This window comes from Tauraco erythrolophus, chromosome 9 (assembly GCF_009769465.1).
Source record: "Tauraco erythrolophus isolate bTauEry1 chromosome 9, bTauEry1.pri, whole genome shotgun sequence".
In the NCBI taxonomy this organism is placed as follows: Eukaryota; Metazoa; Chordata; class Aves; order Musophagiformes; family Musophagidae; genus Tauraco; species Tauraco erythrolophus.
The window spans coordinates 30,179,633-30,195,943 of NC_141473.1; the positions used below are offsets into that span (position 1 = coordinate 30,179,633).

The following is a 16,311-nucleotide window of genomic DNA, read 5'->3' on the forward strand; positions in this document are numbered from 1 at the left end:
TTCTGGTGGAATCGCAAAGTTTTTTGATAGGCTTTATTTTGGTTTCTTTTTTTAATCTGAGAAATGTCTATTAGTTTCTCTAGCAAGCTCCTTATACCTGAACTTTAGTCCCTCTAATATTTAGTGGCACATACTGCGTACACACAGTGCAAGCAATGTTGTGTATGTGTGTGGTTTGCGCATCATGGCAGCCAGCAAACATGCAGCAGCTTTAAAAAAAAGCACCAAAAAACAACTGCTGGTGGAGTTGTAAAATGAATAGAGAGGTAGTTAACATGAAAAAAAGGAGAGAGGTGCCCAGATTGGAGTTGTTCCCTTGCTATACGTATTACCTTCTTGCAGACATGGGAGAATTGCACAGTAATGGGAGTAATTTGTGTACTGGCATTCAATATTTCATCCATTGAATCGTAAGAGATGTTGAACAAATGCTATGTTTTCTGATAAAGTTCACTGAAATAAGTTCTTAAAGCTTTCAAGTATATGGCCCTGTGAAATTAAAAGAAAGAACAAAAAGGAGAGATGCTTCTCTTCTTCCCCACCAAATAGAGGAGACCAATGTTGGTGAAAACAACCTTTTTTCAATAAAACTCTTGAGTACCACGTACATGTGGATTGCTTACCTGCAGCTGGATCTGAGGTGTAAAGGGACTTCCATGCCTGGTTTCCTAGAGAAAGGACTCTCAGTAAGGTTTGGAAGAACATTGGAGATCTTGGCATTAATCAAATTTTAATGGTTCAGGAAGGTGGGTTGAGAGACTCCTGTCCCACAGGAGTGCCTATTGTGCAGGAGACCAGCAAACCCGTAAGGCAGCAAATGCCACAAACATTGGGAAAATTTTGATTAAAGCTTATGCCCTTTTATCATCATCTGAGCCTGAAACACAAGACTACTGGAAATGAGGCTCAGTATAGCTGCTGCTAAGGCAGCTTCCTACACGATGTGCGAGACACATGCACAGGGTAATCAAAGTCAGTTCAAATAATTATCCTGCCTCGTTCTACGTTATTTAAAATGAAACAGTATGAGAAAGTATCTTCTGTGTACAGCAAATATGGTTACTATTATCAAAATTGAATACCTGAAGAATTGTAGTTTCTCAAATCGAGGTGGATAAAAACCAGTATCTTTCTAAAAAAGTCTGAGAATCCTACATCTTTGAGTCTCCCAAGTCCTTTTGTGCAAAACTTGGACCAGTTATCGAGACAGCTAAATATGGATATAAGTAAATGTGGCAACTTTCTTGTCGTTAGAATAGAGACATACAATTCACAACCATTAAGAATTTCAGTCAATGTTGTAAAAATCTTGGTGTAAAAACCTGTACTCCACTGCTGCCGGTTTGTTTTTTGACTGCAGTAGAACTGAATTACTTGGTGTGTTAGGGAATAAAGCGATTTTTTTTTTTTTTTTTATTCCCCACAATTGATGTACGTTCCTTGTCCTGAAGTTGAAAAAGTAATTAGGTTTTAAGAAATTGACAAAAACTTACAAAATTTTCTATGCCTTTAGAGAGCAGTAAACACAATTGCATTTGAAACATTTTCCTGTAGTAGGCAAGTGAAGGACAGCTTAATGATCTGTGGAAGGAATAAAGGAACATTTAGCATGAGAAATGTTTATTAAATGCCACGTGTTCATAAGATGAGGGAGCTATTAGCAATTCCTTTAATGTTTCTGTGAGGCTGGTTATATTTTACAGACCCATATTATCAAATACCCATTTGGAAGTAATAGTGCAAAAATCCCTATAGTAATTTATAAGAAACTCGTAGACATATTCCACCTTAATAGATATTTTGTGTCATTTATTCAACCAGAAGAGTATTCTTTCTCCCACAGAACACTGTAGTCTAGTGGAATCTGTCATGTCTATGACAAGATAAACAATCTAATTCATACATGGTTCCAAAAACTTTCCAGAGTATATGTTTCGAAAGCATTAAATATGCTTTGGGGATACTTTTGTACTTATTTTCTGTTTTTTGACAAAAAATATGATTCCCCTCCCCTCTCCTATCTAGCTTTATGAGACCTTGTCACAACATGGTTGGGAAAGGACCAGTTTCTTCAATGTAGATACTGGCAATTTCAAACAACTGCGTGATTAAACATGCCAATTGCTCCTGAAATTAAGTGGAAGTGCCTAATTACTTAAAACATCTAAGCTCAACTTAGATAAATACAGTCAAGCCCAGTCACCAGCATTCCTGCAGATAAAGGCAAGCCCGTCTGTAGAGGCAGCGTGATGCCACTGGGCAAACCTGGAGAAGTCGTGAGAGATGGACTGGGATTTTATGCAGTGTGAGTCTTGCCTCTGCAGGAACTGTTGCATTAATGACACAAAGAAGGATAGAACAGCCAAGTTCATAGCCTAATTCTCCTGATGGTTCCTCAGTTGTGACAGTGCCATAATCATTTACTATGAGATTGCAACTGTGGGACAAGTATAGTCATTGTCATAGTTGCTGCAGAAGCCCAGGAAAAGTGTTCAGAATTGTAAAAGTAGGTCAAACAGCTACATTAGCGTTTTCTCTTTGTGTGGTCCTTAGCACAGTCACAGATCCTGGTCTCTGAGGTTGGACTTTAGATGACAATATAAAAAATGTGTGATACATGGTGCCAAGGAAAAAAAAAAAAAAGGAACTTTACAGAGATTATATGTTTCAGTAATGAGCAGGAACAAAAAAGAAAATTTACATTTTTTGCAATTATAGTTCTAATACAGGGGTTTACTGATCTGTCAAAAATGCAGAATATCAGAGAAATCTTGATTTTTCTAGGAATATCTAGCAGAATCGTTGGTTATAACAGTTGATGATAATATCAGTAATCAAGTAACCAGGATACAACGTGCAATGTTCACTGCAGTCTCATTGTGGAGGGGGCAGTTTATCTCAGAGTGGTCACATTGGCATATCATTTTTCAACATATATTTAGACAAAACTTCATAAATAACATTGTCACCATGAGCTGTGAGACTCTATATGAGCAGCTTCATTTTCATTTGATGTAGTTACTAATTTTCATGACAACAGCATTACATTTTTAGCAAATAACATAAGAAAGCATCTTCAAGTCATCTAACTGGAGTCAAAGTAAGTGTTCTGGGTGGACTTACTGTTTATATACTGATATTCTGGGATGAACTGAAGTCCTTATATGTTTTGAGGAGTTCTGTTGATTGATGAATGTGAAGTAAATCAGCAAAAATGTCTCATATAGCAGCAGGATCTGACATTTACTTGCGCTCTTCTCTCATTGATGGAAACAACAGGTTATTCAGAGAAAAATGAAGCATTGCTGTGTTTGGCTGACACCTAACAGTAAGCATTTTTGGCCTGGATCTGGCAAAATTCTTAAACACCTTCAGGCATTTAGTAAGTTTAATGGAGTGATTTCAATAGGCTATTCATAGATTTGAAATTAAAGACATATTTATTTGCTCTGCTGAGTTTATAGCTATAGTAACAAAAATTAACCTAGGGTTAACATCTGTACTGATTTACAATATTGTGGATATCAGTAGAGGCTGATTACATTATTTGATGAGACTAAATTTTTTCATTAAAACCCAACATAGAGCTTCAAAGAGAAGTAACTTAGTCTGTTTGCTGTAGAGATGACAATTTAAGGTCTTAAAATGATAGAGAAGAGGCAAGCTTAATCCTCTGAGCCTGCATGCCCCAGGTGAAGTAAGTAGTTGAAATTTCCAACTTGCCTTGAACCTTTTAAGATGGGAGCATAACTAGTATTTATGTCCAGATGCTAGAAACAATCTTTCAACTTTGGTGGTTTTCATGGTTTAACGCAGTCAGCCACTGAACGCCACGCAGCCGCTCTCTCACCTTCCCCTACCCCTGGGGGATCAGGAGGAGAATTAAAGAGGAAGAAGACAAGGAGACTCATGGGTTGAGATAAAAACATTTAATAATGGAAATAAAATTAAAAGTAATAATTTTAATTATTGTTTTTATCATTATAATAATCTATGGTAGTATATTAAAAATATATACAAGGATTGAGGATTTTAATTTGGTATACAATAAAATTAGCCCTATCTATACAAATGGAGAATGTAAATCATCTCTCATTGTTTATACTGAGAATGTATCAGATTGTGAAGTTTTTTAAACTTCTTTTAAAAAAAAATTGTTATCATTTCTGTAACTGATTTATAATTTCATTGAAAACTGACCAAGTATCTTGTAAGCGATGTGTATATGTATGATTTTCATCACTATATCTTGACATAGATGGGGCAAAGTACTGATATATTCTATATACTTAATATTACACTAGTTAACATGTAGTGAGCAGCCTACCTATTGCCTGGGAAATTTTACATCTTTGAAAATTTTAATAGTCCTCTTTATTAGGGTAAAAGGAGGCACCAGGTGTATTAGTCTATTCAAAGTCATTCTCAGGATTTAGTTTGGTCTATTTTTAAGTGTCTCACAGAGAGAAATTTCTATCATGTCTTTCAGTAAAGATACTTTGAAAAATCAATAGTTGGACTATCTTGATTTTATATCTCTGATTCCCCTGAACTGTCCTAATTGTTTTGTCTGCCCCCTAAATATGAAGAGTATTTCTATGTAAATTAATTACAGAAACAAATCATCAGAATGTCTCTAAAGAACAAATTGAAATTTTGTGCTTTCTAATAACTGAGGTTTGTGAAATACATTAATACATACTAGTGTTTTTTCTTTTTGATACTGGAAAAAAAAAATCAAACCAACCTCTGAGAGCGTTTGGCCAGTTTGCTATGTCTGATAACCTCCTGTGGATGTCAGAGAAAAAAGGGGAGCAATGTTCCCTTCCTACTGAATAGACATCCCTTGTCCCTAAACCGTATGTGCTCACATGCAAGATGAGGCACCAAAAAATAATATACTTGGGTATTGAAAAAAAATATACTTTCATATATATATATGTGTGTAATCAGTATGGTTTTACCTTCATTAACTACACAAATAGGCTGATAACTGTGTGCTGTCAAACATAATAGAACGTAGTGGGTAAGACAATAGCAGTTATATGTTCAGGTAGTATCCTAATCTAGCTGCCTTTTGGATGGAAGGTTTTTTCTCCATTTCAGACCAAGTTGGATCAGTCTGATATTTAAGAGTTAAACTTTGTCCTGTTCCTTCCAGCCAGATAATCTGTTCAGAGTACTTGAGCTGTCCCAAGGTAGCTTGCAGCATATTATCATGTTGCATTTTTTGTTCAAGACAATGATCTACCAAGGACAATTTAACAAATCTTTTGAGTTTTTGAGCTGATAAATTTCATTTGCAGAGCAAAATCCTTTGCTGTTGCACTGATTTCCTAAAGCCGTCTCCATGCCAAAGTCAACCTGTCCTTAGATTAAAATGTTTGTAGTGATCTACAATGAGTGTTTTCATGTGAGATTTTTCTTCTCTGATCAGTAAGATTTTCATGTTGGTTTTATATTTCTGTTCATTCTGTAGCTTCAAATGTAGCTGGGATAATGAAACCTGTCTGTAACTGGGGAAAAATCACCATGTTAATATGACTAAGAAAAAAGCCCCAGCAAACCGCAATCCAGAGACAAGACAGCATATTCCGTGTGAAGCACTAATAAATTAATCCATTAGTGAGTGCGAATTTATCTTCTCTTGTGCTTGTTATCAAGTATTCCCAGGTGTGTATGTACTCATAAAGTATAAATTAAAATGGCTTTAATACTAGCAACAAATTCACATAGTGCAAGGACCATAAGGCACAGTATTTTCCCACATCCACAACAAAATACGGAAATGTTCATAAAATAAAATGTTAAAAGTGAATAATCTTCCTCTCTGAGTAATATATGAGTTCCTAAGAAAATAACAATACCAGAAAGAAAGAAGAAATCGCAATAACAAAAATAAAATACAATCGCATTATTGGGTTAATGACCCCATCTTGCGGAGCAGCGCCCACGCTTCAGCACATTAGCAGCTCTCATATACGTTTTTCTTGAACTGAGTCCTTAAGGAAACTGCATTACTTGATGGCGAATTACTTAGGATTGCACTTGCCGTGTCCAAGGAAGTGCTCTGCGGCCAATTTATCATTTACGTATCACGACTGTATAGCGATATAACAGTCCTTTGTTACACCGCAGCATGTCAGGCGTCAATACTTTACATTTGTGTGTTTAGTTCAGTCTCAGGTCACCACTACAGGTCACTTTCCCCTCTTTTGCCCCCGCTGTACAGTTCCCATACCATGCCTGTCTGTCCCGTGGACCTGCTGGGAGAGCTTCTTGCCATTGTTAAGAGGAGGGAAACCCATCTCCAAAACTGGAGCTTGCAAAATCATTTCTTTTCACCACAGCAGCACAAGTGAGAGTAACCACTAGACTGATGCTTGGTCACCAAGGGGCAGCCTGATCATGGTCATGACCTGTTCCATGTGCTTCTTCCCACCCCTCCTTTCCCTGCTGGGTGCAGGGTGGGAAGAGCAGCCCCGGGAACTCGTCTCTCCGCTGCATTTCCAGCCAGGAGGTTTCTGGCCCCTTTGACCTGTCTGAGAGTCCACTTGCTCCTCTGCTGGAAATGGCAAGCTGCAGTCTAAAGGCTCCACTCCAAAAGAGCTGGCGTTCGTTTTCTGTCTTCCCAAGAGGTATGTGTGGGCCGTGGAGGTGGCCTTTGGCAGGGGCCAGCTTGGACTGGGGCTTGGAAGTTGGAAGCAGTTGTTTTCTCTCTTTTTCTGTTTGTTTGTTGTTTGGGGTTTTTTTTTCAGATGCAAAGATATGCTTTTTGGCTTTGTTTTAGGTAGCTAGTGGAGTAAACCTTAAGAGCCAAGCAACAGGTATGATTATTTTAATGACTGCTGACATTTCTTCTAGCACTTTTCATTGCCTTGTGTCCTCTATTCCATATGCTGAACGCTTTGGTAAACGCCCCTTCTGCAGGGGCTGTATTTGTACTGAGGAAAATAAGTTTCAAAGTCAGGATTTTGATAAGTTGTGAGTGCAGCTGAATTTCTGCAGCAAGGGGAAAAATGTGAGTACATTCAGCCTTAAGAGGATATTTCTTTCTTTTTTCTTTTCCCTTCTGAAGTCTCAGAGCAGCCCAAGTAGCAGTGCCAGGCCCACTCTTGGTTTGGGGATCAGAGTGTCTTTTGTTCTTTTAAATACAGAAGCTTGACACTTAAACCAGGGAAGGATACAGAGAATGGTCACGTTACAAGGCTTTTTGCAATGGCAAAAAGAGGAGGAGGGAGGGAAAGGGGAAAAAACAAAGCACTGACCATGATTTATTGCATTTGAGAAGCACTTGCATGGCATCAGGTGGCGTGGAAGATTTGTTTGCAGTGTATAGTCTCTGACGGGAGGCGGTTGCAGTTGTACGTGTGCCACAGCAGCAGGGCGAGAGGGCTGCACCAGTGCCAGCATGCACTGAATCCACAAGAATTACAATTTTATTATGTTCTGTTCCCGGATAGCTGCTCGCAGAGCTTGTTGAATTGTGCTTAATGATATAAATTGGCAGCTTGGATAAAGGTTTATTCCATTAGATATCCTTTCATCATAATCTGTTTAAATCAGCTTTGTCACTGATATACGTTACGCTGGTTGCTGCAGTTGCTTTCTAGGCATGTGAGATAAAATATAAAATATAAAATAAATAACCTGACATGTTTCCACCTTCTCCAGTTGAACTTGTTTCCCAGGAAGGCTAGAAATACCCTTGATTCTCACTTACGTGTAAACCACTCAAAAATGAACTAAAATAATTTTTTCCATTTTTTTATAAGAAAGGTGTATTTTGTATGCATCTTTTGAGAAAGTGACTTTTAACTGTATTGGTGAACTCAATGAGGAGATTGCAGGCTGCAAATGGAAAACGTGTAGAGAACGTGTATAACCTAGTTAGGAAAGGAGGGCTGTTTATGAGCTGTTCTGCATAGACTGAAAAAGATGATGTTACATGATCTTGCTTCGTATGTGAATATCCTTAGCTCCTTGGAGACCAGATTGCAGTGCTTTGATCTTCATTATCATTTTTAAAAGTAAGGAGTTGGTGACTGCATCTTGATCTAGCTTACAGAAGGATGCGAGGTGTGAATTGCACGCAGATAAATTTGCATATTTCACAAGTACGGAAAATTAGAGGAGAATTCAAGTTACAAATATCTGTGAATATAGTATGTTGAATGCAGTTCTGATATTTCTGATCTCCTGCTGCTACAAAAATTACGTCCCTGTGTCAAATGCACCAAGGATGTTTGTATGTGACAGTTGTACATGAATGCAAGAATACAGATTCGAAGATTGCAATGTGGAATACATATATGTATGATTTTGAGTTATGTATTAAATATCAAAAAGAAATATTAATTTGGGTGTCGCTAGACTTGTACCTGTCCTAACACCATGCTAATGAGGTATTTACACCACATAGCATCAGCTAAGTTCTTTTCTTTTGAGATGCGTATTGTGTCTCCTGCATGAAGATAAATATGGAGTTTAGCAACTATTATATAGATTTGCGTGCAAAGTTAACTGAGCAAGGTGATGCTCAGTGCCTTCTCCTGAAAGGACTGAAAGATTGCAAAGGGTGATTCACTCCCAGTATTTTCAACAGAAACCCAAATATTTCACATTCTTGTCACAGGTACCAGAGCTGACAATTCATAAAGTGTACTGTTGGTTTATGTTGCAAGATCTTGTTTTAAATTTGCTATATAGTTCTTAAGCAGACTTCTGAAAGTTGCAGCACATTAGTTAATGGGACCGAGTGTTTCACACAGCTCCCAGTAGTACCTCCCAACAGATCCAAGCATGAGCCAACATAGCAGTCTTGCTCTGTCTTTCCTGTAATCCTCCCGCTCTTTCCGTACTGCCTTCCTCTCCACGCACACTGCACTTGGAAACTTTGGCAAAATCGTGTATTAATCTGTTCTATATTAAGGAAATGTGACTATAAATTGAAAGGAAGACAAACACAATTAAAATATTTTGCTTTTATTAAAAGAAAGGAAAATATCACATTTACTCAGAAAAAAAAATCTTTCTATGTTCTTTATAATGCAAATTGCCTCCCACAAAAAAAGCAAAATATTTCAAGCCTCATGTAGAAATGAATTGTGGTTTGCAGCCTTTCTGAATGTCTGACCTTCCAGAGTTTCAGTTTGAACTTTAAGCTACTACTCTTTACACCCTCAGTTCTGAAAAGTCAGTTATCATTTCTTCTGTTGCCCTGTCCCTGCAGGATGGAAATTTGTTATTCTTTAATTGCATAACAACTTAAACATAACTCCTTTCAACTTAATATTAATAAACATTTTCTATCAATTTAAATCTACTTTGCACTAAAACATCTGTCTATTAGAGACATACCGTATTCTAGGTTGTCAGGTGAAAAAAGGGTCCTGAATTGTTTTGAACTCCATGTGGTAAATTCAGTCAATATTCTAAAGACATTAAAATTCTTCCTTCGGTTGTAAATGTCTTGAAATTAGTGCAATCAGATGGCAAAGTAGGGAATATGGCTACTATTCTGTGAAGTCGAATTTTCTGTTGCACAACAGGTGACAGTTGTGCAATCGTGTTGGGTGCAAGTGTGACCACTGTGCTGTAGTGAGAGCTGCAAAACTCAGGAAAAGCTTTCCATTCATCTCTCTAGCTTTTGATCTCTGTCAGAGAAAATGAACGCAAGATCCTTGTCTAACTAGTGATAATAGTTAGCATGTTGAGAGAGGAGTTTCAGGAGGAAGAGAAAATGAAATTCCTGTTAGTAGCTGGCTTGTGGCACTTCAGTCAAATGTAAATATAACAAGTAAAGGCATTCGTGTCCTTCCCCAAATACACTTCACTTCTGTGACAGCTTCATGCCCTGAATTCCCGTCGTAGGATTCCCCTTTGAAGGGCAGGGTTCTGCCTTTCTTTTTGACCAGTACCCACACGGTGGGCCCCTGACCCCACATTGTGTTCTGCAACTCTGCCATATAAATATTGAATGCTATCAGTGATGATAAAGGTGATAGTTACATTTTAGTCTATTTCTAACATTTCTGTCTCTTTTTTCTTTTTTCTCTTACATGCTTTCTTGGGTATAGCAGACCATTTAGGAATTGAATTCATGGGTAAGTTTTCATTTCTCTTCTTTCTCTTGCTAAGATTTATCTTGGTGCCTTATCCCAAAGCACCTGCAAGTAAATGGGAAGGCTCCCATGACCTCCATCAGTAGATTTTGGATTGGGATCCTATTATATTTACAGATTACATTTGAAATTTTTTGAAGATTTAATTTTTCTCTTGTCTACTGCTAGGGGGCCTAAAAACTACATAATGATGCTTTGGTATTTTATTGGTGTTTAATGAAACATAATGTAAGTATCATACAGTCATATCAAACATTTGAGGAATAATATTTTAGATTTTAGGAAAGAGTTAATGCCTGTCTCCATGTAAAGGAAAGTAAATTTTAAATTAGAAGAATTTTTTTTTGAGAACTTGTTCATGATTACAATGTTAAATGTAACTAGGTTTAATAAGAACCATTTCATTAGCTTTTAACAGACAAGTCAGAGGAATACTTTTAAGAAAAGGGACAAATAAGTTATCTTGAAGGTAGGAAAGAGCTAAAGCAGGAATGAATAATTGCTGCTTGTAATTCTGGAAAGGAAAAGACAATGTTCTATTGACTCAATTGCTGTCTTGTAATGTGTTCATAGCCTGAGGGACCAATAGGCTTAACAGGTCACAGCTTCACCTCTCAGCTGGTGATCTGCAGAAAGCATAGGTAATTTCCTCGAGGAAGCCAAGGTTTGTCCTTAGCAGAGTTAGTGGACTGGCACATCATTTGTGTAAAAACAGCTTGCATGAGCCATTAAATATGACTGAAAGCACTATAATAAAAAGCTAGCAAATTCATATCAAAGTCATAAAAAAATTACTTACAATGTGTCATTTCCCTATGTTGAGTTTTACTCAGTTTTTTTAGATTTTAAAAATAAAAATATGATAGCCTAGTGATTGTAAGAGGTGATATGGGGCTTTTGTTGACAAGTTGAGTATAAGTTGTCATGAAACCAATATGGTGATGAGTATTAACTGCGTGGCAGGCTGCATTAGCACGAGGTTAGCCAGCAGGTTGAGGAATTTTTTCCTACTGCTTTTGGACTTGTCTGGCATACCTAGAGAACTGTCTCCTCTCTAGAGAAGAGTTTTCTCTGGAGAACTATTCTGTGACCTCCAGAAGTTTAGTGTTTCACTTCACTTCATATGAAACTTTAAAAGTACTGGTGTAATTAATGCAAGTGTTTTCACAGACTTAGTGGACAAGCATAATTGGGAAATGGTTACTTTAAAGGCTCCAAATATATCCCAGTTTTACTGCTTAACTTAACTTACAAGTGGCAATCTTGAGGCATACAAGTTGAAGGACAAGCATATACATAAGAGAAACAGGATAAGGCATATATATAGAATTCTTAGAGTGAGTCTTTCCATAGGAAGCAGGAAAGTGTTACCCAGGAGGCAAAGCTGAATTATTTTATTTTGAGCACTTTAGTTTCCTCTCTTTTTTTTTTTTAAGACATCTCTTTAAGGCTTGAAATAAAGCCAAGTCCTGAAGTCTTGGCTCAGAGTAGTCTTCTCATATGAGTAGCTTTCTGATTATCTTATTTAATATTGGAACAGATCTTGATGGTGTAGAAAATACTGAAATCTTGTGTCTCAAACCTGAAAATATTATGACAGGAGTCTAAAATGAGGCTTGAGGTGGTTTTCTATGAGCTAGAAAGAAGTACATTCTAGAATCATACACAAAAGTGAAATGGTTTGTGCTTCTTAAAATGTCTCAATCTTCTTGAAGAATTACTTAGGAAGTGTAAGCGTATATGGAATCATTACTGTACACATAGCAAAGTACAGATCTCCACCATTGTATACAGAGAGATCAGGTGACAATAATATGCATGAAGTTAGGGCCACTCATGCAAAACCTCTCCTATGGTTTACTTCTGTACTGTAGAAAATAATTGCAATTAGTGGGAAGAGTATTTTCCAGTTATGAAAAATAACAATGTGTAGATGCTGCAGAGCTTAGCCTTGGTCGTATGTGATCCAGGACACACTCTTTCTAATGTTTTCTTTGCATGCGTGGGCTCAGTTGCCTTAGGAATTCCATTTCCATCATCATCTTCCAGAAATTTTGCTTGAAAACCATGTAAGCCTGGATTCCCAGGGAACGTTGAACTCCTTCCACAGTAGATAACGCTAAAATCTCATGTAGATAGGAACATCTGTCTATAGAGGTGCCCCAGGGTACAAGTGAAACGTACACTAACTACACATCTAGCTTCGTGTACATTCACCAAGGAAAGCAGATGAGCATAGCGGGGTTTTTTTGGGTTTTGGGGTTTTTTTGCAAGACTCTCCAGAAGCATTGGAGTATTTAAACCTTATTAGAGATACGTCAGCCCATGAATTTGTGTATCCTTTTGTGAACCAGCTGATACTGACTTCCACCACAAGCTGCTGTGGTAACCAGTTCCAGAGCTCAGTAGTTAGAGGCTGTGTACAATGCTTTTCCATTACCTGTTGAAATCCACTTCCTACTGGCTCCTTAGCTCTCATGTGTAGGACTTATTGAACAGGAATTATGCATTCAGTTTATCCACCACTGATAACTGTGTTGTGTTAACCTCTTTCATCTTCTCACACCCTCTTCCCCTGTTGGATATTGTTAGGTTTATGTTCCATAAAATATTGTGCATTCCCAAATATGAATACCTGATCCTTTAATATTGTTGCTGGCTTTGGTTTGCAGTGTCTCTTTGTTTGGATAGCAGAGATAAATGTAGGCATATAAATGTGGCATATCTGTTTTAAAATGTTGCAAATGAAAAAAATAATATGTGGTTCTGATGTATGCATGTGCCACTTCTCTTGAATTAAGCAAAAGTCATTTATGTGTTCAAGGGACATAAGGTCCTTAAAAATATGCATTTAAGTATTGTGATCTGAGTGGCCAAGCTTTATGAAATTTCTAGTGATAAGGAAATGCTTTACACATTCTAGTACCGTAAAGGAAAGAAAAAAAAAAAAAAAGTCTTGTGTTTGATACTCACTCATGAGAGCTAAGTTCAATTTCCATCTCTGATGTGATCTTCCGGAAAGGCTTTGGGCAAGGTATTTTAATCTCTCTGTGTCTTAGATTCTCAGTTACAGTAATCTTTGTTAGGCTTTCTGCATTTAGATTCCTCAGCTCTCTGGGAATCTTTCAGTAGTGTGTAACACAGAACCTATTTCTTCCTCGCAAGAGGGTGCAGACTTTGCTGCTTCCTTGCCTGTGCTCCCCGGTTCCTTGTAAGAGGGCACCGCGGTGCTTGGCAAGAAAAGGTACTGCTCACACAGGGGTGCGATGCACATGGTCTGAGTGGGTGCATATGTCTGCATGTTTCGCAAAGTGGCTCACCAGTGAGGATGCATGCAATTTTATTTACATTTCCAACACAAAGGTAAGTAAATATTATCACCATTTTCCATAAACTGGAAATCTACTCGTTTTATTAACAGTTTTGTGTCAATTGAAAGCCTGGCTGGTCATTGGTAAAACTCATGTGAGGCAGGACGTTTGTGAAAAAAGAGAGATTGAAGAAGCAGCTTTTATTCAATCAGAAAACTAAATGATGTCTTGTTAGCGTTAGATAGCATGGGGATATGAGTATCTGCAGCTTATCATTTTTTGATCCAAGTGGTTAACTGCACTTCAGGACTGTATGGTTTATTTTTGTCTGATGGAAAATTTGACGATGAAGCCGAATATCTCTGATAGCCAACATGGCTGATCAGGTTACTCTGATGCAACAGGTAGCAGCTGAGAGCTGAGTGGTGGAGACTGGCTTCATGCATGTGGTCCCAACTGCAGAGTGAAATCATTGCTTTAACTGCCAGATACAAGGAGATACAAAAACCTGAGAGTGATCTTTGGAAATAAGCATTCTGGGCAAAGAGTCAGTGCCCAAGACAAGGAGTCGCCAGTTTTACTCATTTCTTACACTGAGAACGAGTAGAGTTAAGGTGTGTTAAGGGATGAAACATGAAGGTGAGTGAGTATTCGAATAACCTGCTACAACACATGAACTAACATGACTATTTCAGCAATTCACCCACGCCACCTAATGTGATGATCCAGAATCGAATCTTCATCTTTTCTTCTGTAACGGTAGCATATGATGGATAGAGTTGAAAATAAAATGCCCCAAGAAAGCGCAACAGGCAGGTCGCTACAGTTCTGGTGGAAATACAGTCATTACATGAAGTAGTGCTTATTCTTCTGCTGCTTAGCAGTTAAACCAATATCAAAGATGTAAACAATTATGATGTGCTAACCCAAATCTCCTCATGTGTGAATTGCAAAAGTAATCTAGCGGTTGCTATATTTAGTTGCTACTTTTAACTTGCTGATACTTAGGCCTTACACAGGAAATAAATATTTTTCCTTAGAACTAGTTATCTTTTCTGGAAAAAATCAGTAGAAGCTTCACTGAAGTCAATGGAGTAAGAATTATATATAATACCCTTGTAAGTGGTGAATCATTAAATAACGTTTAATTGATCAGAGCAATAATGTAACTCCAGAACAGAATCCTATTAAAATGTATATATCTCCTTGCAACGACTACAATGTGAAATGTATTCAGTTTTCTGTACTCTGAGCAGTCGTTAACATTGGAGAAGATGGTGCATGCTTCATTTTCACTGTGCTGATTCTCACTGACAGTTGTTTGCCTAAGACTCCGGAAACACATGATCCAGTTAACTAAATTGACTCTCTGACCTTGTGTCATGCACCGTGACAGATGCGTTTGGATTTTTCTTAACCGCAAAAGTTGGTTTTGCTGATGGGCAGTATGAGCAAGGCTGCAACAATTTAGTATTTCTCCTGTTTGTGAAGAATAAAAAAGGCAAAGTTCATTATTTCCTGCACAGCTCACAAAATGTGCTACTGGTAAGCTGTCCTCTGAAACTCAATGTCTCGTAGCAGCAAACAGACAATGAAAATAAATAACCCGTGTTTGCATGGATGGTCCTAGCCTTAGTTACCATTTAGCAGCTTTTATCTGTTATAAAACCCTCTAACACTCCTGTACTCACTGGAAGAGAAGATGAATGTTGCATTACATGAGCAAAGAATATATGTATTCTAAAGGACATATGTTTAAAAACAAAGTTTAATTTTACCTGTATTCCTCTTTTAAAGTATAAAGCAGATAGATACTTTTCTACTAATACAGCACACTAACTGTTTTTATGCTCCTGTTTACACAAAGTCTATTATTAGAGATTCTGATCAGTCATCCCCCAGTACTATCAAAGCATATCTGCCTAGTAATTATATTGTTGTTAATCGTAAGCATTTAAAATGTTTCATCTGTACTTCTTCAGTAAATACGTGAAGAACTAAGAGGGGCTATTCTGATAGACATTGATACTTGTAATGTTTACTACCGTTGTTATCATCCCTCCTTGAATCCCTTTGTTCATCTTGCCTCAACTTTTCATTACCATCTTCTGATTTTACCTTTTCAAATTTAGTAAAGGCTTTGCTCCTGGGACCTTGTCTTTCTGTTTGCTTTGTGAAATATCTGTCCTTTTTAAGTATGCGGCAAAATAACAATATCATCCTGAGGCATAAAATGGCTTAGATCTTCAGCACTTTCCACGAGATTTTTTTAGTTGGGAAGAAGAGTCATTTATCACTTCTAGAGAAGAGAGACATGAGCACCTGAAGAGGGAGTTTTATAGAAACAACTGATGTCTCTGTGCTATAAGAGTAATGGATGAAGCGGAGGTTCCTCAGGGGCTGGAGAAAGCTCTACCAGTGATTCTACCTGTTGAGGAAAATGTGCCTCTCAAATGAAATTCAACATGCATCTGGTGAACATGTTGTAGGCTGCCTTACAACATCTTGGCACGGTTTGGGGGATGTGGTCTGGTTTTGGTTTAGTAGGGGGGAGAGATTTATCTCTAGATGTTTTGTGACCTACCTACAATCTTAGTTTGGCACTACCATTCTGTACTTTTCTCAGTATGTTGTTTTTTCCAATTTATCTGCATTTTCTATTTTGGCAATGAACTGGGTTTGATTAACTTGCATTATTCTTAAAAGGCAAGGCTAAGATTTACTGTATAGTTAACTTATGTGTGCTGTTAATAGCCTGTAGTGCTTTATCAAAATAGTGATACTGTGAACTCTGTGGACAAAATGGATAAAATATGTTAATATATGTAATTTACTCTGGTGACCTTTCTCTGTGTTTGGTTTCTTCTGCCTTCTCT

General features: G+C 37.6%; 1 protein-coding gene across 1 annotated transcript in view; it reads left to right on the forward strand.

Annotated features, from left to right (window-relative positions):
• NRG3 (neuregulin 3) overlaps positions 1 to 16,311 on the forward strand; it is a 413,505-nt gene that overhangs the window by 333,968 nt on the left and 63,226 nt on the right. The window contains 1 exon segment of the mRNA XM_086616693.1: positions 10,080 to 10,106. Coding sequence (XP_086472819.1) covers positions 10,080 to 10,106 — 27 coding nt within the window.